We start from the raw sequence: 23,405 nt of genomic DNA on the forward strand, positions 1-23,405 counted from the left end.
TGTCTGTTTTGTCTGTTGGGATGGGTAAGTTGTTGTCTGGTTGTCTGTTGGGATGGGTAAGTTGTTGTCTGTTGGGATGGGTAAGTTGTTGTCTGTTTTGTCTGTTGGGATGGGTAAGTTGTTGTCTGGTTGTCTGTTGGGATGGGTAAGTTGTTGTCTGGTTGTCTGTTGGGATGGATAAGTTGTTGTCTGTTTTGTCTGTTGGGATGGGTAAGTTGTTGTCTGTCTGTTGGGATGGATAAGTTGTTGTCTGTTTTGTCTGTTGGGATGGGTAAGTTGTTGTCTGGTTTTCTGTTGGGATGGGTAAGTTGTTGTCTGTTGGGATGGGTAAGTTGTTGTCTGTTGGGATGGGTAAGTTGTTGTCTGTTTTGTCTGTTGGGATGGGTAAGTTGTTGTCTGGTTGTCTGTTGGGATGGGTAAGTTGTTGTCTGGTTGTCTGTTGGGATGGGTAAGTTGTCTGGTTGTCTGTTGGGATGGGTAAGTTGTTGTCTGTTTTGTCTGTTGGGATGGGTAAGTTGTTGTCTGGTTGTCTGTTGGGATGGGTAAGTTGTTGTCTGTTGGGATGGGTAAGTTTTTTTCTGGTTGTCTGTTGGGATGGGTAAGTTGTTGTCTGTTTTGTCTGTTGGGATGGGTAAGTTGTTGTCTGGTTGTCTGTTGGGATGGGTAAGTTGTTGTCTGGTTGTCTGTTGGGATGGGTAAGTTGTTGTCTGTTGGGATGGGTAAGTTGTTGTCTGTTTTGTCTGTTGGGATGGGTAAGTTGTTGTCTGGTCTGTTGGGATGGGTAAGTTTTTTTCTGGTTGTCTGTTGGGATGGGTAAGTTGTTGTCTGTTGGGATGGGTAAGTTGTCTGTTTTGTCTGTTGGGATGGGTGTTGTTGTCTGGTTGTCTGTTGGGATGGTAAGTTGTTGGTCTTTAGGATGGGTAAGTTGTTGTCTGTTTTGTCTGTTGGGATGGGTAAGTTGTTGTCCTAGTTGTCTGTTGGGATGGGTAAGTTGTTGTCTGGTTGTCTGTTGGGATGGATAAGTTGTTGTCTGTTTTGTCTGTTGGGATGGGTAAGTTGTTGTCTGTCTGTTGGGATGGATAAGTTGTTGGTCTGTTTGTCTATTTGGGATGGGTAAGTTGTTGTCTGGTTGTCTGTTGGGATGGGTAAGTTGTTGTCTGTTTTGTCTGTTGGGATGGGTAAGCTTGTCTGTTGGGATGGGTAAGTTGTTGTCTGTTTTGTCTGTTGGGATGGGTAAGTTGTTGTCTGGTTGTCTGGTGGGATAGGTAAATTGTTGTATGGTTGTGTGGCTCCGCTAAGGTAGTCTAGTGGCGTTGCTGAGTTGTGTTGTCTAAATGGGTTATCTGGTGGGTTGTCTAAAGTGGGTTTGCTATATGGGGCTTAGCGGAAGTAGGTGGTGAGTACCCTTTGTATGTTTGATAGATGGTACAGATAGTTGAGACTAGTGCATGAGGACCCTACTTCACAAACAGCTGTGTTTCAGTCCAGCTGGATTACAAGTCTGCCAACTCCAGCTCCCCTGCTTGGGTCGACCATGTCGTCAGCCGCAGAAACTCCTCCCACGCCGACTTTGTCACAGTCAAACTGATGAATGTCCTCAAAACCAAGGATCCATTGATAGTGCCGAAGGTGCACTCGATCCTCATGGACCTCAAGAAAGCGCTAACTCCAAAGATACACTATGGACATCCTATAGAGGTGGGTACACTGTCTCTCAAGCAACCTAGGATATCGTGATGTTAAGTGTTGTACTGTCAGTTAGCATTGGAAGCCTGCTTCTACCTTAACATGTGATAGAATGGACTTAAGTTTTATTTTGGTCTAATTTTGTGGTCTTCCAAGGCATGTGGTTTATCAATGCTGATGTTGTCATTATAGATGGTGTGTGTGGTGCCGTGGAAGCCAGCTTGCTACAGTGGTGACTGCAGCCTCACCCAGGGATTCTCTCTCTATCATTCCTGTGACTGGATCATGATTGATCCCAGCAGTTTTGAATATCAGCATGAAGGAAGCTGTGTAAAGCTCGAGCAACTGTGCCCTTCACCATGATCAGTCTAGGTGAGTGCAGGTGCTTGTTGTGGAGGGAGGTCTGTGTTGAAGTGTCACTGTGCCCTTCACCATGATCGAGTCTAGGTGAGTGCAGGTGCTTGCTTGTGGAGTGGGAGGTCTGTGTTAAGTGTCACTGTGCCCTTCACCATGATCAGTCTAGGGTGGGTGCAGGTGCTTGCTCTAGGGAGGTCTGTGTTGAGTGTCACCGTGCCCTCTCACCATGATCAGTCTAGGGTAGTGTAGGTGCTTGTTGTGGAGGGAGGTCTGTGTTAAGTGTCACTGTGCCCTTCACCATGATCAGTCCCTAGGTGGGTCTAGGTGCTTTGTTGTGGAGAGGAGGTCTGTGTTCAAGTGTCACTGTGCCCTTCACCATGATCAGTCTAGGTGAGTGCAGGTGCTTGTTGTGGAGGGAGGTCTGTGTTAAAGTGTCACTGTGCCCTTCACCATGATCAGTCTAGGTGAGTGCAGGTGCTTGTTGCGAGGGAGGTCTGTGTTAGGAGTGTCACTGTGCCCTTCACCATGACCAGTCTAGGTGGGTCTAGGTGCTTGTTGTGGAGGAGAGAGTCTGTGTTGAGTGTCACTGTGCCCTTCACCATGATCAGTCCTAGAGTGAGTGCAGAGTGCTTTTGTGGAGAGATGTCTGTGTATAGTGTCACTGTGCCCTTCACCATGATCAGTCCTAGAGTGAAGTGCAGGTGCTTGTTGTGGAGAGGAAGGTCTATGTTAAGTGTCACCGTGCTCTTCAAATAATCAGTCTAGGTGAGTGCAGGAGTGCTTGTTGTGGAGGGAGGTCTGTGTTGAGTGTCACTGTGCCCTTCACCATGATCAGTCTAGGTGTGGCAGTGGTGCTTGTTGTGGAGGGAGGTCTGTGTTAAGTGTCACTGTGCCCTTCACCATGATCAGTCTAGAGTGAAGTGCAGGTGCTTGTTGTGGAGGAGGTCTGTGTTAAGTGTCACTGTGCCCTTCACCATGATCAGTCTAGGTGAGTGTAGGTGCATGTTGTGGAGGGAGGTCTATGTTAAGTGTCACTGTGCCCTTCACCATGATCAGTCTAAAGTGAGTGTGTACAGGTGCTTGTTGCGGGAGGGAGGTCTGTGTTGAGAGTGTCACTGTGCCCTTCACCATGATCAAGTCTAGGTGAGTGCAGGTGCTTGTTGGCTCCAGGGGTGTCTGTGTTAAGTGTCACTGTGCCCCTTCACCATGGTCAGTCTAGGTGAGTGCAGGTGCTTGTTGCCCAGAGGGTGTCTGTGTTGAGTGTCACTGTGCCCTTCACCATGATCAGTCTAAGAGGCAGTGAGTGCAGGTGCTTGCTTGTGGAGTGAGGTCTGTGTTAAGTGTCACTGTGCCCTTCACCATGATCAGTCTAGGTGGGTGCAGGTGCTTGTTGTGGAGGGAGGTCTGTGTTAAGTGTCACTGTGCCCTTCACCATGATCAGTCTAGGTGAGTGCAGGTGCTTGTTGTGGAGGGAGGTCTGTGTTAAGTGTCACTGTGCCCTTCACCATGATCAGTCTAGGTGAGAGTGCAGGTGCTTGTCATGGAGGGAGGTCTGTGTTAAGTGTCACTGTGCCCTTCACCATGATCAGTCTAAGGTGGGTCTAGGTGCTTGTTGTGGAGGGAGGTCTGTGTTAAGAAGTGTCACTGTGCCCTTCTTCACCATGATCAGTCTAGGTGAGGTGCAGGTTGTTGTGGAGGGAGGTCTGTGTTAAGTGTCACTGTGCCCTTCACCATGATCAGTCTAGGTGAGTGCAGGTGCTTGTTGTGGAGGGAGGTCTGTGTTGAGTGTCACTGTGCCCTTCACCATGATCAGTCTAGGTGAGTGCAGGTGCTTGCTGTGGAGGAGGTCTATGTTGGAAAGTGTCACTGTGCCCTTCACCATGATCAGTCTAGGTGAGTGCAGTGCTGTTGCTCCAGTGTTCGTGTTGAGTGTCACTGTGCCCCTTCACCATGATCAGTCTAGGTGAGTGCAGGCTTGTTGTGGAGAGGGGTGTCTGTGTTGAGGTGTCACTGTGCCCTCACCAATGATCAGTCTAGGTGTGAGTGCAGGTGCTTGTTGTGGAGGGAGGTCTGTGTTGAGCGCCACTGTGCCTTCACCATGATCAGGAGTCTAGGTGAAGTGCAGGTGCTTGCTGTGGAGGGAGGTCTGTGTTAAGTGTCACTGTGCCCTTCACCATGATCAGTCTAGGGTGAGTGCAGGTGCTTGCTTGTGGAGGGAGGGTCTGTGTTAAAGTGTCACTGTGCCCTTCACCATGATCAGTCTAGGTGAGTGCAGGTGCTTGTTGTCGGGGTGTCTGTGTTGAGTGTCACTGTGCCCTTCACCATGATCAGTCTAGGTGAGTGCAGGTGCATGCTGGTGGAGGAGGTCTGTGTGCTGAGTGTCACTGTGCCCTTCACCATGATCAGTCTAGGTGAGTGCAGGTGCTTGTTGTGGAGGGAGGTCTGTGTTGAGTGTCACTGTGCCCCTTCACCATGATCAGTCCAGGTGGGTGCAGGTGCTTGTTGTGAGAGGTCTATGTTAGAAGGTGTCACTGTGCTCTTCACCATGATCAGTCTAGGTGAGTGCAGGTGCATGTTGTGGAGGGAGGTCTGTGTTGAGTGTCACTGTGCCCTTCACCATGATCAGTCTAGGTGAGTGCAGGTGCTTGTTGTGGAGGGAGGTCTGTGTTAAGTGTCACTGTGCCCTTCACCATGATCAGTCTAGGTGAGTGCAGGTTGTGCAGTGTTACGATGCTTGAATCAGTCTAGGTGTGTGCAGGTGCTTGATAGCTGGTGTGCCTTGCACCGGTCATCAAAAGTGTCATTGAGTTTCTGTACTTTTACCAGGTGTGGGATGAATATGCATCAGTCGGTATCACGAGGACCGTGATCATCATGGGCATCCCGTGGCACGCACTACAAGTACAGCTGTAAGGACCCCCAAGTTTGTAAGTGGATGAGCAACTGCTGCAATACTTACCTCTGTATGTCCAGTTGTCTGACTGGCTAGATGATTACATGACTAGAAAGAGCATCTGTTGCAATACTTACCTCTGTAATGTGCAGCTGTCGCCCGTCTGACTGGCTAGATGATTACATGACTAGAAGAGCAACTGTTGCAATACTTACCTCTGTATGTGCAGCTGTCGCTGTCTGACTGGCTAGATGATTACATGACTAGAAGAGCAACTGTTGCAATACTTACCTCTGTATGTGCAGCTGTCGCTGTCTGACTGGCTAGATGATTACATGACTAGAAGAGCAACTGTTGCAATACTTACCTCTGTATGTGCAGCTGTCGCTGTCTGACTGGCTAGATGATTACATGACTAGAAGAGCAACTGTTGCAATACTTACCTCTGTATGTGCAGCTGTCGCTGTCTGACTGGCTAGATGATTACATGGCTAGAAGAGCAACTGTTGCAATACTTACCTCTGTATGTGCAGCTGTCTGACTGGCTAGATGATTACATGACTAGAAGAGCAACTGTTGCAATACTTACCTCTGTATGTCCAGCTGTCTGACTGGCTAGATGATTACATGACTAGAAGAGCAACTGTTGCAATACTTACCTCTGTATGTGCAGCTGTCTGACTGGCTAGATGATTACATGACTAGAAGAGCAACTGTTGCAATACTTACCTTTGTATGTCCAGCTATCTGACTGGCTAGATGATTACTTGACTAGAAGGTAACATGACTTAATGATGACAAGGCTAAATGACATGACCCGATGGTGACATGGCTTGTTGCTGACATGACTAAATGACATGACCAGATGATGACGTGACTTGTTGCTGGCATGACTAAATCACATGATCAGATGATGACATGACTTGTTGCTGGAATGACTAAATGACATGATTGAATGATGACATGACAATTTGCTGACATGACTAAATCAGATGACCAGATGATGACATGACTAAATGACATGACCAGATGATGACATGACTTGTTGCTTGCATGACTAAATGGCATGACCAGATGATGACATGACTCGTTGCTGACATGACTAAATCAGATGACCAGATGATGACATGACTTGTTGCTGGCATTACTAAATGCAATGACCAGATGATGATATGACTTTTTGCTGGCATGACTAAATGACATGGCCAGATGATGACATGACTTGTTGCTGGCATGACTAAATGACATGATCTGATGATGACATGATGTGTTGCTGGCATGACAAAATGACATGACCAGATGATGACTTGTTGCTGGCATGCCTAAATGACATGATCAGATGATGACATGACTTGTTGCTGGCATGACAAAATGACATGACCAGATGATGACATAACTTGTAGCTGGCATGACTAAATCAGATGAACAGATGATGACATTACTAAAAATCACACGACCAGATGATGACATGACGCGGTTGCTGATTACGACTAAATCACATGACCAGATGATGACATGACTTGTAGCTGTCATGACTAAATCACATGACAAGATGATGACATTACTTGTTGCTGGCATGACTAAATGACATGACTTGTTGCTGGCATGACAAAATGATGACATGAATAGTGATGACTTATATAATAATGGCCTGACTAGGTGATTGTAAAACTTGGACTGTGTTCTCGCGTTAGCCCAAACTAAGCGATAGATTTTTGCTAGGATATGGAACTAAGTACCTGCACTCTGAAGGAAGTTACATGCGGTGAGGGACAAACCACGCCACACTGTGATGTTGCTGGGTCCAGGGAAATGATATCTGTCGGAGAACTACTTGACAATCATCAAGATGAGCTCACCAAGAGTTACTGGAGCAAAGCCTACCAGGCTCCCATGTTTGACCATTGTGTAAGTTGCATGATTATGTAGGCTGTTCCTGTGTTGATAGTTCCTAGATGGGGTGGTATGGTTGTGTTGATAGTTGCTAGATTGGGTTGTGTGGTTGTGTTGATAGTTCCCAAATGGGGTTGTATGTTTGTGTTGATATTTGCTAGATGGGGTTGTATGGTTGTGTTGATATTTGCTAGATGGGGTTGTATGGTTGTGTTGATATTTGCTAGATGGGGTGGTATGGTTGTGATGATATCTGCTAGATGGGTTGGTATGGTTGTGTTGATAGTTCCTGGATGGGGTTGTATAGTCGTGTTGATATTTCCTAGATGGGGTTGTATGGTTGTGTTGATATTTGCTATATGGGGTTGTATGGTTGTGTTGATAGTTGCTAGATGGGGTTGTATGGTTGTGTTGATATTTGCTAGATGGGGTTGTATGGTTTTGTTGATAGTTGCTAGATGGGGTTGTATGGTTGTGTTGATATTTGCTAGATGGGGTTGTATGGTTGTGTTGATAGTTCCTAGATGGGGTTGTATGGTTGTGTTGATATTTGCTAGTTGGGGTTGTATGGTTTTGTTGATAGTTGCTATATGGGGTTGTATGGTTGTGTTGATAGTTCCTAGATGGGGTTGTATGGTTGTGTTGATAGTTGCTATACGGGGTTGTAAGGTTGTGTCTATAGTTGCTAGATGGGTCGTATGAGGTTAAAGCGATGGTTGCTAGATGGGCTCGTATGGTTGCGCTGATATTTGCTTATATGGGGCTGTATGGTTGTGCTGGATAGTCGCTTAGGGATGGGATTGTATGGATTGCAGTTTGATAGTGCCAGATCAGTGTTGGTATGGTTGTGCTGATGAAGCTGCTATACAGGGCCGTAGTCAGCCAGGTCCATAGTTGCTAGATCGATGGTCATCGCATGGTTGTGTTGATAGTTGCCAGATGGGCTGTATTCAGGTTGTGTTGATAATATTTGCTATATGATAGTCTGTATGGCCGTATTGCTGGATAGACGCTAGAATGGGATATCATATGTTTATGTTGATATTTGGCAGATTGGGGTTGTATGGTTGTGTTGATTGATTGCTGAGGCAGGGTTGTATACGTTTGTGTTGATAGTTGCTCAGATGACGGGATGTTGTATGGTTGTGTTGATAGTTGCCATGTGGGGTTTATATGGTTGTGTTGATATACTGCCAGATGGGAAGTTATATAAGTTTTGTTGATAGTTGCTAGATAGAGTTGTATACTTGTGTTGATATTTGCTAATTGGAAATTTATATGAGTTTTATTGATAGTTAAGTATATGGTATTGCTATGTTTGTATTGATATTTGCCAGATGAAATTTATATCAATTTATCACCAATTGTATCGTATATGAATTATGTTAGATTACGAAATAAAATTGTATAATTGTATTGATATTTAAACAGATGGGATGTATGTTTGTATTGATAAAGTTGCCTATAGATGTGCTAATTACTATGGTTTTATTGATATGTTCATAGACGGGTTGTATAGTTGTGTCGATAGTTGCTAATGATTGTATAGATTGTGTTGATAGTTTCTAGATGGGTATGGGTAAGTTAATGAATTTAATAAATTGTATAGTAAATGCTAGATGGGGTTGTATGGTTGTGTTGATAATATCCGCTAGACGGGTCATATTGTATTGATAGTCCCAAACGGGGGATCAGATATAGTCATCTGATATTCCAGATGGGTGCTCGTATATGTGGATGATATTCTATAGAAAGGTTATGTAATTTACGTTGATATCTGCCATACGGGTCATATGTATTGCGTTGATATTGCTAGACGTAGATTTATATAGTTGAATTGATATTACTAGATGGATTGTATGGTCTTTGTTGATAATTTACTTATACGGGATTTGTATGGTTTGTTGATAGTTTATAGACGGGGTTGTATGGTCGTTGATATTCGATGTAATTGTTGCTGATTGGTCATTATGTATTGTATGGTCTTGTTGATATTTGCTTTAGATGGGGTCATTCGACGGTGTGTATGGTTGTGTTGATATTCGTATTGTATCAGGTTGATATCTTCATTATACGGCCGTGCATGCCTGGTTGCTAGATGGGGTTTGTATGCAATATTGTGTTGATAGTTGCTAGATGGGGTTGTAATGGTTGTGTTGATATTTGCTATATGGGATTTGTATGGTCAGTGTTGATAGCCGCATAGACGGATTGTATGTCTTTGTGTTGATATTTGCCAGTCGGGTTTGTATGGTTGTGTTGATAGTTGCCAGATGGGGTTTGTATGGTTGTGTTGATAGTCGCTAAGACGGGGGATTGGTATGGTTTTCCGATATTTCAGGCCAGATGGGGTTATGTATGGTGTGTTGATAGTCAGTTTGATGGTTGTTTATACGGTTTGTGTTGATAGTCCTGGATGGGGTTGTATAGTTGTGTTGATTATTCCTAGACGGTGTTGTATGGTTGTTGTTTGATCTTTGCCATATGGGGATTGTATGGTTGTGTTGATAGTTGCCAGACGGGGTTGTATGGTCGTGTTGATATTTGCCATATGGGCCGTATATGGTTGTGTTGATAGTTGCTAGAATGGGCCGGTATGGTTTTGTTGATATTCCGCCAGACGGGCTGCATGGTTGTGTTGATAGCCGCTTCGATGCGGCTGTATGTATCAGTTGATATCGCCAGATGGGGTTGTATGGTTTGTGTTGATATTTACTCTATAAAGGGTCGTACAGTTGTGTCCTATAGTCATGCCAGATAAGGGATCGATATTGTGTTGATAGTCGCTGTGACTGGAATAAAGTTTATGGCTGTGTCTGATATTGGTATATGGGGTTGTATGGTTGTGTTGATAGTCGCTAGGGACGGGGTTGTATGGATTTGTGTTGATAGCCGCCAGACGGGGTTGTACGGTTGTGTTGATAGTTGCCATAACGGGTTGTATGGTTGTGTTGACATTTGCCAGACGGGGTTGTATTTGGTTGCGTTGATAGTTGCCAGACGGGGTTGGTATGGTTTTCATTGAGTCATTACCATACGTGTGCTGTGTTTAATGTTGATATTTGCCAGACGGGGCTGTATAGTTGTCTTATAGCCGCTAGATGGGGCCGTAATATGGTTGCAGTTGATTATTTGCCAGGGGCTGTATGTTTGTGCCGATATTTGCCAGGATGAGGCTTTGTATGGTTGTGTTGATATTTCTAGACGGGGTTGTATGGTTGTGTTGATAGTTGCTAGATGAGGTTGTATGTTTGTGTTGATAGTTGCTAGATGGGGTTGTATGGTTGTGTTTCGATATTTACTAAAATAGGGTTGTATGGTTGTGTTGATAGTTCCTAGATGGGGTTGTATGTTTGTGTTGATATTTGCTAGTTGGGGTTGTATGGTTTTGTTGATAGTTGCTAGATGGGGTTGTATGGTTGTGTTGATATTTGCTAGATGGGGTTTTATGGTTGTGTTGATAGTTCTTTGATGGGGTTGTATGGTTGTGTTGATATTTGCTAGTTGGGGTTGTATGGTTTTGTTGATAGTTGCTATATGGGGTTGTATGGTTGTGTTGATATTTGCTAGATGGGGTTGTATGGTTTTGTTGATAGTTGCTATATGGGGTTGTATGGTTTTGTTGATATTTGCCAGATGGGGTTGTATGGTTGTGTTGATAGTTGCTTGATGGGATTGTATGTTTGTGTTGATATTTGCTAGTTGGGGTTGTATGGTTGTGTTGATAGTTGCTAGATGGGGTTGTATGGTTGTGTTGATAGTTGCTAGATGGGGTTGTATGGTTTTGTTGATATTTGCCAGATGGGGTTGTATGGTTGTGTTGATAGTTGCTTGATGGTGTTGTATGGTTGTGTTGATAGTTCCTGGATGGGGTTGTATAGTTGTGTTGATATTTCCTAGATGGTGTTGTATGGTTGTGTTGATATTTGCTAGATGGGGTTGTATGGTTGTGTTGATAGTTGCTAGATGGGGTTGTATGGTTGTGTTGATAGTTGCTAGATGGGGTTGTATGGTTTTGTTGATATTTGCCAGATGGGGTTGTATGGTTGTGTTGATAGTTGCTTGATGGTGTTGTATTGTTGTGTTGATATTTGCTAGATGGGGTTGTATGGTTGTGTTGATATTTGCTATATGAGGTTGTAAGGTTGTGTCTATAGTTGCTAGATGGGGTCGTATGGTTGTGTTGATAGTTGCTAGTTGGGGTTGTATGGTTGTGTTGATATTTGGTATATGGGGTTGTATGGTTGTGTTGATAGTTGCTAGATGGGGTTGTATGGTTGTGTTGATAGTTGCTAGATGGGGTTGTATGGTTGTGTTGATAGTTGCTATACGGGGTTGTATGGTTGTGTTGATATTTGCTAGATGGGGTTGTATGGTTGTCTTGATAGTTGCTAGATGGTGTTGTATGGTTGTGTTGATATTTGCTAGATGGGGTTGTATGTTTGTGTTGATATTTGCTAGATGAGGTTGTATGGTTGTGTTGATATTTTCTAGATGGGGTTGTATGGTTGTGTTGATAGTTGCTAGATGAGGTTGTATGTTTGTGTTGATAGTTGCTAGATGGGGTTTTATGGTTGTGTTGATATTTGCTAGATAGGGTTGTATGGTTGTGTTGATAGTTCCTAGATGGGGTTGTATGTTTGTGTTGATATTTGCTAGTTGGGGTTGTATGGTTTTGTTGATAGTTGCTAGATGGGGTTGTATGGTTGTGTTGATATTTGCTAGATGGGGTTTTATGGTTGTGTTGATAGTTCCTAGATGGGGTTGTATGGTTGTGTTGATATTTGCTAGTTGGGGTTGTATGGTTTTGTTGATAGTTGCTATATGGGGTTGTATGGTTGTGTTGATAGTTGCTAGATGGGGTTGTATGGTTGTGTTGATAGTTGCTAGATGGGATTGTATGTTTGTGTTGATATTTGCTAGTTGGGTTTGTATGGTTGTGTTGATAGTTGCTAGATGGGGTTGTATGGTTGTGTTGATAGTTGCTAGATGGGGTTGTATGGTTGTGTTGATAGTTGCTATATGGGGTTGTATGGTTGTCTTGATATTTGCTAGATGGGGTTGTATGGTTGTGTTGATAGTTGCTAGATGGGGTTGTATGGTTTTGTTGATAGTTGCTATATGGTGTTGTATGTTTGTGTTGATATTTGCTAGATGGGGTTGTATGGTTGTCTTGATAGTTGCTAGATGGGGTTGTATGGTTGTGTTGATATTTGCTAGATGGGGTTGTATGTTTGTGTTGATATTTGCTAGATGAGGTTGTATGGTTGTGTTGATATTTTCTAGATGGGGTTGTATGGTTGTGTTGATAGTTGCTAGATGAGGTTGTATGGTTGTGTTGATAGTTGCTAGATGGGGTTGTATGGTTGTGTTGATAGTTGCTAGATAGGGTTGTATGGTTGTGTTGATAGTTCCTAGATGAGGTTGTATGTTTGTGTTGATATTTGCTAGATGGGGTTGTATGGTTGTGTTGATGTTTGCTAGATGGGGTTTTGTGTTTTTGTTGATAGTTCCTAGATAGGAGATGTATCATGTTTCCAGAATGTGTTTTGTATGAGTGAGTGAGTGAGTTAAGTTTTACGCCACATTCGGCAATATTCCAGCTATATGGCGGCGGTCTGTAAATAATCGAGTGAGGGCCTGATAATCCAGTGATACAACAACATGAGCATTGATCTGCGTAATTGGGAACCTGTGACATGTGTCAACCAAGTCAGCGAGCCTGACCACCCGATCCCGTTAGTCGCCTCTTACAACAAGCATGGGTTACTGAAGGCCAATATTCTAACCCGGACCTTCACTGGTTGTTTTGTATGAAGTGATATATCATGTCTGTTACTGCGGTTCTGTTCCAGATTTCCAACCTTTCCCAGTGTCACCAGATCTGGTATGAGAACGTCCACAGTCTAAGGCTCAAGTACCAGTATGTCCATGATTTTGGCCTCAAAGGTAAACAAACAATTCAAATGCAGATACGCCTGTAGACTTACACCTGTATAGATACACCTGTAGACTTACACCTGTATAGATACACCTGTTGACTTACACTTGTATAGATACACCTGTAGACTTACACCTGTAGTCTTATGCCTGTATAGATACACCTGTAGACTTACACTTGTATAGATACACCTGTAGACTTACACCTGAAGTCTTATGCCTGTATAGATACACCTGTAGACTTACGCCTGTAGTCTTACGCCTGTATTGATACACCTGTAGTCTTACGCCTGTATAGATACACCTGTAGTCTTATACCTGTATAGATACACCAGTAGACTTACACCTGTATAGATACACCTGTAGACTTACACTTGTATAGATACACCTGTAGACTTACACCTGTATAGATACACCTATTGATTTACACTTGTATAGATACACCTGTAGACTTACACCTGTATAGATACACCTGTAGTCTTACACCTGTATAGATACACCTGTAGACTTACACCTGTATAGATACACCTGTTGACTTACACCTGTATAGATACACCTGTAGACTTACATCTGTATAGATACACCTGTAGTCTTAGGCCTGTATAGATACACCTGTAGTCTTATACCTGTATAGATACACCTGTAGAGATACACCTGTAGTCTTACACCTGCATAGATACACCTGTAGCCTTATGCTTGTATAGATACACCTGTAGTCTTATGCCTGTATAGATACACCTGTAGTCTTATGCCTGTATAGATACACCTGTAGTCTTACACCTGTATAGATACACCTGTAGTCTTACACCTGCATAGATACACCTGTAGTCTTATGCCTGTATAGATACACCTGTAGTCTTACACCTGTATAGATACACCTGTAGTCTTACACCTGCATAGATACACCTGTAGTCTTATGCCTGTGTAGATACACCTGTAGTCTTACACCTGCATAGATACACCTGTAGTCTTATGCCTGTATAGATACACCTGTAGTCTTACACCTGTATAGATACACCTGTAGTCTTATGCTTGTATAGATACACCTGTAGTCTTATGCCTGTATAGATATGCCTGTAGTCTTATGCCTGTATAGATATGCCTGTAGTCTTATGCCTGTATAGATATGCCTGTAGTCTTACGCCTGTATAGATACACCTGTAGTCTTATACCTGTATAAATACACCTGTAGACTTACGCCTGTATAGATACACCTGTAGACTTACATCTGTAGAGATACACCTGTAGTCTTACACCTGTATAGATACACCTGTATCCTTATGCTTGTATAGATACACCTGTAGACTTACATCTGTATAGATACACCTGTAGTCTTACACCTGTATAGATACACCTGTAGTCTTACACCTGGATAGATACACCAGAGACTTACACCTGTAGTCTTATACCTGTATAGATACACCTATAGATACACCTGTAGTCTTACACCTGTATTGATACACCTGTAGTCTTATACCTGTCTAGATATGCCTGTAGACTTACACCTGTAGTCTTACACCTGGATAGATACACCAGTAGACTTACACCTGTAGTCTTATACCTGTATAGATACACCTGTAGACTTACACCTGTAGTGTTATACCTGTATAGATACACCTGTAGACTTACACTTGTAGTGTTATACCTGTATAGATACACCTGTAGACTTACACCTGTAGTGTTATACCTGTATAGATACACCTGTAGACTTACACCTGTATAGATAAACCTGTACGTACATACATACATACATACATACATACATACATACATACATACATACATACATACATACATACATACATACATACATACATACATACATACATACATACATACATACATACATACATACATACATACATACATACATACATACATACATACATACATAAGATGGTATTGATATCACAAATCTGGTTGTGTTCTGAGGTGAGATGGAAGATTGTTCCAGAGATGAGGGCCAGTCGTCTCGAGTGACTTGTCACCATATGTTTTTGTCCTAGTCACAGGAATTGTCAAAACACACCGGCCATTTGATCGGAGGGAACGTACAGGAGTATAACGATGGAACAGATCACAGAGGTACTGAGGAGCTAGACCATGTATACTTTTGAAAACAAGGAGTAAAGTTTTATATTTTATGCGGTAGTGGACGGGAAGCCAATGAAGTTAGTGAAGAACGGGAGTAATGTGGTCTGATTTCTCTGACTGAGAGATCACTCTGGCTGCAGTATTCTGCACCTTCTGAAGCTTGTGTATAAGATGATTTGGGAGGCCCACAAGAAGCGCATCACGGTGGTCAAGACGAGATGTTACATATGCCTGAACAAGAGATGCTGTAGTCTTGACGTCCAGGTATCGTCGAATCATGCCGATGTTGCGAATGTGGTAGTACGCCCTTCTACAGATGTTATTGATGTGTGGCTCCATGGACAGTGAAGAATCAAAAATAACTCCCAAGTGTCGCACCTCATGGTTTGGCTGAATCTCACACTGACCGATGCTGAATTTAGGAAGAGAGATACTGGGTTGGAGACGCTTAGGGTGGAAGACTATGAGTTCAGTTTTATCATCATTCAGTTTGAGGTAGTGTGACGACATCAAGTTTTTGATGCAGCTGACACACTCTTCAATGAAAGTAAGGGTTTGACTGATATGTAAATTTGAGTGTCGTCAGCATATAAATGCAGTCCAAGGTTGAAGGATATGATGATATCACCTAGAGGAGAAGTATAAATAGTGAAAAGTAGAGGTCCAAGAACCGATCCCTGGGGCACGCCATAAGCAAGATTCTTAGCACTGGAGATGTGACCATCAATGATCACCGATTGATGTCTGTCTGCTATGTATGACTCAAACCACTGAAGAGCAGTTCCTCTAATACCCATCCTGGTCTCAAGTGTATGCATCAGAATAGTATGGTCGATAGTATCGAAGGCACTACTCAAATCAAGTAGAACCGATACTGCAGCACCATCTTTGTCTACGGCTTTCAGGATGTCACTGTGCACTTTAACTAGTGCAGTTTCCATGGAGTGGAAATTCTGGTATGCTGATTGCATGACTTCGAAACACCCGTTTAAGGTCATGTGTTCCTTGAGTCTTGTTGTGACCACACGCTCAATCAATTTTGAGGTGAATGGTAAATTTGTGACTGGACGATAATTTTTAAGAGTTTTTGATCTAAATTTTTCTTCTTCAGGAGTGGAGTTACAACTCCATTTTTCAATGTTTCCGGCATCATACCTTCCTGAAAAGATTTATTGACAACAGAGGTCAATATAGGGGCAAAGGTATCCAGAGAGTTCTTAAGAAGTCATGTAGGAATAGGGTCAAGATTACATGACTTTGTCGGTGACTTAGAAACAAGTTTCACAATCTCTGCTTCTGTTGCTGGTCGGAAATGGGATAGGCATGGAAATGCAGCTATTGGTGTGGGCTCACTGTGTGGAAGGTCATCATGTGATAGTGAGTCTCTGATTGTGGAAATCTTCTGGGAAAAGAAGTCTGAGAACTTGTCAACTAATTGATCAACGGGATGTATGAGAAGGAAGAGACAGGGAATTATCCTTAAAGAACAAATAAACTTTGTTTTTTTGTACTCTTTTAATTATTACATATGAAAGATGTGTGGTTAGTCTTATGCGGAACACCAAATTCATTCTTAAAAAACTTGTGGTTAATTAATACCGAGCGATTAAAAGTTGCCAAAAAGTCGCCTGCTTCCCTCCCGCCCGCCAACGAAACCACAGACAGGTTACGTATCTCTGTCGCCAGAGCACTGCAGTGACGTCATATGAGGAACGATTTTCAGTTAGTTGTATATTAAGTGTGTAGCACGCTCGTCATTTTGATGATTTCTCGACATCAACGAAGACATGCCGAATCGTTGAGTTGTCGTCAATTGCTCCTAGTGGTCGGGCGATGGTGTCACCATGCACAGATTTCCACAGGACCCCGCAGTTCGTGCTAAATGGGTTATGTTTGTGAGTGCAAAGCGAGCGTTGTGGAAGCCTGAAACGATATCTTACTTGTATTCAGATCGCTTCACGGAAGTTAAAGAATCAAAACTTCTTACTAGTTGTAGTAACATATGTATATGATTGGTGACCATAAAGATTTTCCATGACACAACGTGTAACATAACGATTTCTTCCTCGGAAGCGAGGTTGTGATCGAAGTAACAATAATACTGTATTATATTGACACCCACCTCGCTTCCACGAGAGAAATTGTTGTGTTATAAGCTATGTCATGCAAAATCCTATTGGCTATCAATCAAATACATATTTTAATACCAGTAGAAAGGAGTTTTGATTTTGTAACTCGGTGAAAACAAACCTAAATAGCATTTATCCTCAGACTGGCGGATGAAAATCGTAAAGTGACGGGCTAAAGTCTGTTAGAATTAATGAGATTATGGTTTGTTTTCATCAAATTAGAAAATCAAAACTACTTTCTACTCGTAGTTAAATATGTATTTGAATCATGACCAAAAGGATTTTGCATGACACAACTTATAACATAACAATTTCTTCCACGGAAGCCGGAGGTGGGGGTCGAAGTGACAATACTGCGCTGATAAATTTCTTGCTACATTCACGTGGTTAACGTCCACTCACCAGTATGTAGATACTAGTCAATGTACGTCTTTATATTTGGTCTTTTAATCCTAATTAGTTTAAAATCATACTTGTATGCATTTTGAAACTAAATAAAAAGCATACGATCTGCTGATACTTATAGTGAATTTATAACTGGACTGTAATATCTAGACATTTTATAGTTTGCCAATGTGAATCATAATTCGCACACACGCCCTAGTGTATGTTGTCTGTCTCATTACACTTCACGGCGAAAACAATGATTCTGTTGAATGCTACGACAAATGAAAAACAACAAAATGCAAATATTAAAATTAAAACAGATTAAAGTGATAGGAACAATGTCAGGCTTGTTCGAGGAATGTATCCCTCAATATCCACAAAAACGAGTGAGATGACATTCATCTGCATCTGTTCCAAGTGATGTGTCATTTAACAGTCTAATATACGAAAAAGTGATATATCGTTTCAGGTATTTCACATTGGTGTATAGTCCCGATGGTCACCCAATTGCAAGATAGCACACCTGGCAACTAATTGCTTGATGTCCGCCATTCTTTAAAAAAAAGTAATTTAGTTAGCCAATAATGAGCATTCATCTGCAGCTGTTCCAAGTGATGTGTCATTTAACAGTCTAATATACGAAAAAATGATATATCGTTTCAGGTATTTCACATTGGTGTATAGTCTCAATGGTCATCCAATTGCAAGATAGCACACCTGGCATCTAATTGCTTGATGTCCGCAATTCTTTAAAAAAAAGTAATTTAGTTAGCCAATAATGAGCATTCAATCAATGTATTGGCAGTTAATCCTTTGAAAGAAGGAGGTTGTTTTTACGCAGACACAGACACGACAGAGTGTATTCAGTATAGATTAGTAAATCTACATACATAAACACTACCTTTTGACAAATCCGCTGTGTAAGATAAAAGTAATTAATCAATCAGCGTGTTATCAGTTAATCCTTTGATCAATGTTTATAATGTTGAGTATTTACTCCAGACACAAGAAATGCCAAATGGGAACCTTTGTCGGGTAATCTAAGTGTGTTACCACTAATTATACCTGTAAATTCATTAACTGACCATCAAGTGAATGATGACAAATAACATGTGTAGGTATATACCACCTAACACGGGTTTCAACAAGGGAGTATTAATTGCTGTATTGCATGCAATTGTAATTGCATGTGAAAACTTATGGGCCGACACTGTTTTGAGAATACGAACGGATTCATTGTTGCATAAGAAATACATATAAGCATTTGCTGTGTGCTAAAGCTGTATGTACCTATTTACCTAAGTAAATTTTCAGATTCTTCTAGCAATGGCTAAGTAGGGTTGTTTAAGTTACGGATTCAAAAAAATCGAATGTCAAGTTTTAATATCATACGTAATAGACGTCATATTTTTACATGACATGATTAAATATCGAGGTAACAAAACCCACAGAAATTGGATCAATTTGGATCAGTCATTATACCATCTAGGCATTAGAAATCCTGAAAAAGCCCACACTGTTTTGATACTTTATTACAATCAGACAAGAACTACCGGGGATATTTTCAAGTAAGTGCATCTGATGGGCATCCACCCTTCTTAATGTCGCACTGTTTAGGTTGATGAAGTTAATCGTAACCGCTATCACTAACGTCTGGTTCGAACAAATAAGGACTAGCGACACCAAGCCATTTTGACAGAATCGTCTATGAAAACAAGTTGTAACTCGGAAACTCGGCAAGGCAGGAGACAAAATTAAATGACAGTAGATTGTGAGAACATATAGCTTTCATTTTTCACATCAGTTGTCACAATTTCAGGTTTATACAAACCTGTAAACAAGATAATTTACCCCCTGAAATGTACATGAATTCTGCATCGGCCCTCATATCTATTCCTCATATGACGTCACAGAGATGCGCCGCTCTGATTGGTTGAAATTTTCGTTCGTGGGTGAGAATTCTGCACTGTTGTCAAAAAGGTCGATTTAAATTAATTAAAGATCGAAATGAGTAGTGTTTATGATGGGGTTTCATTTATGACGATGCCAATTAGTGATTTATGTATTTGTACCTCCCTACAGTATATGTGATCTTAAAACAGAAGCCTGTTAGCTATCCTGAACACGTCCTTCTGTCCATCCACATCCTGCAGTGCAGCTTTGTAATAGCTTGACTTGACTGTCTCCATAAGAGAGTCAACATGATGTCTCTGGTTGTCATGCATCTGCTTATGAATGGCTAACTTGGTGTGTCTAAACTGTTTCTCGAGTTTACGCCTCAGGCGTTTAGCCGATCAAATTTCGTCATTATACCAGGGTGATTCTGGATGAAGAGTTACAGTACAGGACTTCAATGGAGCATGATGGTCAGCAAGTTTCCTGAGCTGAGTGTCATACAGAGTAACATATTCACTGGCGGAGAGATCTGAAGAGCTAGAAATAGCTGTTGTCATATCTAGCTGAAACTCTTGAAGATCAATGTCCTTCCACTTGCGAAATGAGATTTTCTTTCTGGTCTGTCTTTCAACTGAGATGTTGACTTACACCTGTGTAAAGATACACCTGAAGAATTAAGCCTGTACAGATACCCCCGTAGTAAGATACACCTGTAGTCTTCAGTCTGTTGAGATACACCTGTAGTCTTCAGTCTGCTGAGATACACCTGTAGTCTTCAGTCTGTTGAGATACACCTGTAGTCTTCAGTCTGTTGAGATACACCTGTAGTCTTCAGTCTGTTGAGATACACCTGTAGTCTTCAGTCTGTTGAGATACACCTGTAGTCTTCAGTCTGTTGTTGAGATACACCTGTAGTCTTCAGATACACCTGTAGTCTTCAGTCTGTTCAGATACACCTGTAGTCTTCAGTCTGTTGAGATACACCTGTAGTCTTCTGTTGAGATACACCTGTAGTCTTCAGTCTGTCTGTTGAGAGATACACCTCTGTTGAGTCTTCTTCAGTCTGTTGAGATACTGTAGTGTCTGTTCAGATACACCTGTAGTCTCTCAGTCTGTTGAGATACACCTCTGTAGTCTTAGTCTTCAGTCTGTTGAGATACACCTGTAGTCTTCAGTCTGTTGAGATACACCTGTAGTCTTCAGTCTGTTCAGATACACCTGTAGTCTTCAGTCTGTTGAGATACACCTGTAGTCTTCAGTCTGTTGAGATACACCTGTAGTCTTCAGTTTGATGAGATACACCTGTAGTCTTCAGTCTGTTCAGATACACCTGTAGTCTTCAGTCTGTTGAGATACACCTGTAGTCTTCAGTCTGTTGAGATACACCTGTAGTCTTGTTGAGATACACCTGTAGTCTTCTTGAGTCTGTTGAGATACACCTGTAGTCTTCAGTCTGTTGAGATACACCTGTAGTCTTCAGTCTGTTGAGATACACCTGTAGTCTTCAGTCTGTTGAGATACACCTGTAGTCTTCAGTCTGTTCAGATACACCTGTAGTCTTCAGTTTGATGAGATACACCTGTAGTCTTCAGTCTGTTGAGATACACCTGTAGTCTTCAGCCTGTTGAGATACACCTGTAGTCTTCAGTCTGTTGAGATGCACCTGTAGTCTTCAGTCTGTTGAGATACACCTGTAGTCTTCAGTCTGTTGAGATACACCTGTAGTCTTCAGTCTGTTCAGATACACCTGTAGTCTTCAGTCTGTTGAGATACACCTGTAGTCTTCAGTCTGTTGAGATACACCTGTAGTCTTCAGTCTGTTCAGATACACCTGTAGTCTTCAGTCTGTTGAGATACACCTGTAGTCTTCAGTCTGTTGAGATACACCTGTAGTCTTCAGTCTGTTGAGATACACCTGTAGTCTTCAGTCTGTTCAGATACATGTCATGTCCTTCTGCTGCTTACATACACCTGCAGTGGTCAACCAACTCTTTCAGGTATTGCCATTTACTTTGCTGAGGATCTGTCAAAGTCCCATACCCCGGCCAACGTGGGATTTACGGGGGGCATGTGGAACTGGGTGCTGCATGGAATCATACAGACAACAGTGCAACAACCTCCCCCAGTGAAGTATCATCCTGGTAAGTGAACCTTTATCATAACACCATGCTTGTAAGTGTACCTTTATCATCACACCATAGTGCTAAGTGTACCTTTATCATAACACCATGCTGGTAAGTGTACCTTTATCATAACACCATGCTGGTAAGTGTACCTTTATCATAACACCATGCTGGTAAGTGTACCTTTATCATAACACCATGCTCCACAGACACCAATGTAACAACCTCCCCAGTGAAGCATCATCCTGGTAAGTGTACCTTTATCATAACACCATGCTGGTAAGTGTACCTTTATCATCACACCATGATGGTAAGTGTACTTTTATCATAACACCATGCTACTAAGTGTACCTTTATCATAACACCATGCTGCTAAGTGTACCTTTATCATAACACCATGCTGGTAAGTGTACCTTTATCATAACACCATGCTGCTAAGTGTACCTTTATCATCACACCATGCTGGTAAGTGTACCTTTATCATAACATCATGCTGGTAAGTGTACCTTTATCATAACACCATGCTGCTAAGTGTACCTTTATCATAACACCATGCTGGTAAGTGTACCTTTATCATAACACCATGCTGGTAAGTGTACCTTTATCATAACACCATGTTGCTAAGGGTACCTTTATCATCACACCATGCTGGTAAGTGTACCTTTATCATAACACCATGCTGGTAAGTGTACCTTTATCATAACACCATGCTGGTAAGTGTACCTTTATCATCACACCATGCTGGTAAGTGTACCTTTATCATAACACCATGCTGGTAAGTGTACCTTTATCATAACACCATGCTGCTAAGGGTACCTTTATCATCACACCATGCTGGTAAGTGTACCTTTATCATAGCACCATGCTGGTAAGTGTACCTTTATCATAACACCATGCTGCTAAGTGTACCTTTATCATCACACTATGCTGCTAAGTGTACCTTTATCATAACACCATGCTGGTAAGTGTACCTTTATCATAACACCATGCTGGTAAGTGTACCTTTATCATAACACCATGCTGGTAAGTGTACCTTTATCATAACACCATGCTGCTAAGTGTACTTTTATCATAACACTGGAATGTGTAGCATTCAGTAAAATACAATACTTTTAAGTGTATCTTCAGTTTAACACCACGTTGGTAAGTGTAACTTCAGTCTAACACCATGTTGCTAAGTGTAAATTCGGTTTAAACACCACGTAGGTAAGTGTAGCTTCAGTTTAACACCACGTAGGTAAGTGTAGCTTCAGTTTAACACCATGTTGGTAAGTGTAACTTCAGTTTAACACCATGTTGGTAAGTGTAACTTCGGTTAAACACCATGTTGGTACCCCCACCACATCCCTCACTGCCGACATATGTTCCAGATGTTGTCGCTGGTGTTGCTGTTGGCTGCCTGCTGTTGGGGTTGGTGCTTGGAGTGCTGTTCACGTGTCTGGGTCTGCGGAATCGGGTGAGGAAGACACCTGGTGCTCCGCTCAAGCGAGACCACCAGGTGGAGTACCACGATGAAGATGACGACCTCAACTTGTGATCATCTGCAGCTGTCGCCATTCACCAACAACAAACAAATAATGTTCGCTTAGGTTGGAGCACTGAGTCCCCCTGTACAAATGATTCAATGGTTAAACTGATTTCAAGACTTACTAATTTTTAGCAGGACTGGGCTTTGTGTACTTTTACTGTCACATTAACACAACATAGAATTTTCTGCATTTATTTTTTGGAAATCCCAAGGAAGGTACATCTGTTACATGATAAGGTTGATTTTGTCCTGGGAAATGATTGTTTGTTCCGAGGGATGTAATTTGTGACATTGATTCCAGTACTTAACATTTCACTGAACTTCGGTTCAGCAACTGTTGGAGACGGTTCCCACTGTGGAGATTACTTTGGCTTCAGTCAGAGCTGTTTTAACCTGTGGACTTGGTTTTTATGTTTGTGCACAAGTATTAATTTATTTTGCTCAGTTGAAAAAATGTCACAATTCTATGAAAGTAATAA

General features: G+C 42.0%; 1 protein-coding gene across 1 annotated transcript in view; it reads left to right on the top strand.

Annotated features, from left to right (window-relative positions):
• Window positions 1–23,405, top strand: part of LOC124288165 (di-N-acetylchitobiase-like) — a 119,868-nt gene extending 96,463 nt beyond the window's left edge. Inside the window, exons 8-9 of the mRNA XM_046724744.1 lie at window positions 21,273–21,416; window positions 22,769–23,405. Of these exons, the coding sequence (XP_046580700.1) occupies window positions 21,273–21,416; window positions 22,769–22,935 (311 nt within the window). The 3' untranslated portion in view covers window positions 22,936–23,405. The remainder of the gene's footprint in view (window positions 1–21,272; window positions 21,417–22,768) is intronic.

The sequence above is a fragment of the Haliotis rubra genome, unplaced genomic scaffold (assembly GCF_003918875.1).
Source record: "Haliotis rubra isolate DU_JTF1 unplaced genomic scaffold, ASM391887v1 Scf413, whole genome shotgun sequence".
Taxonomy (NCBI): domain Eukaryota; kingdom Metazoa; phylum Mollusca; class Gastropoda; order Lepetellida; family Haliotidae; genus Haliotis; species Haliotis rubra.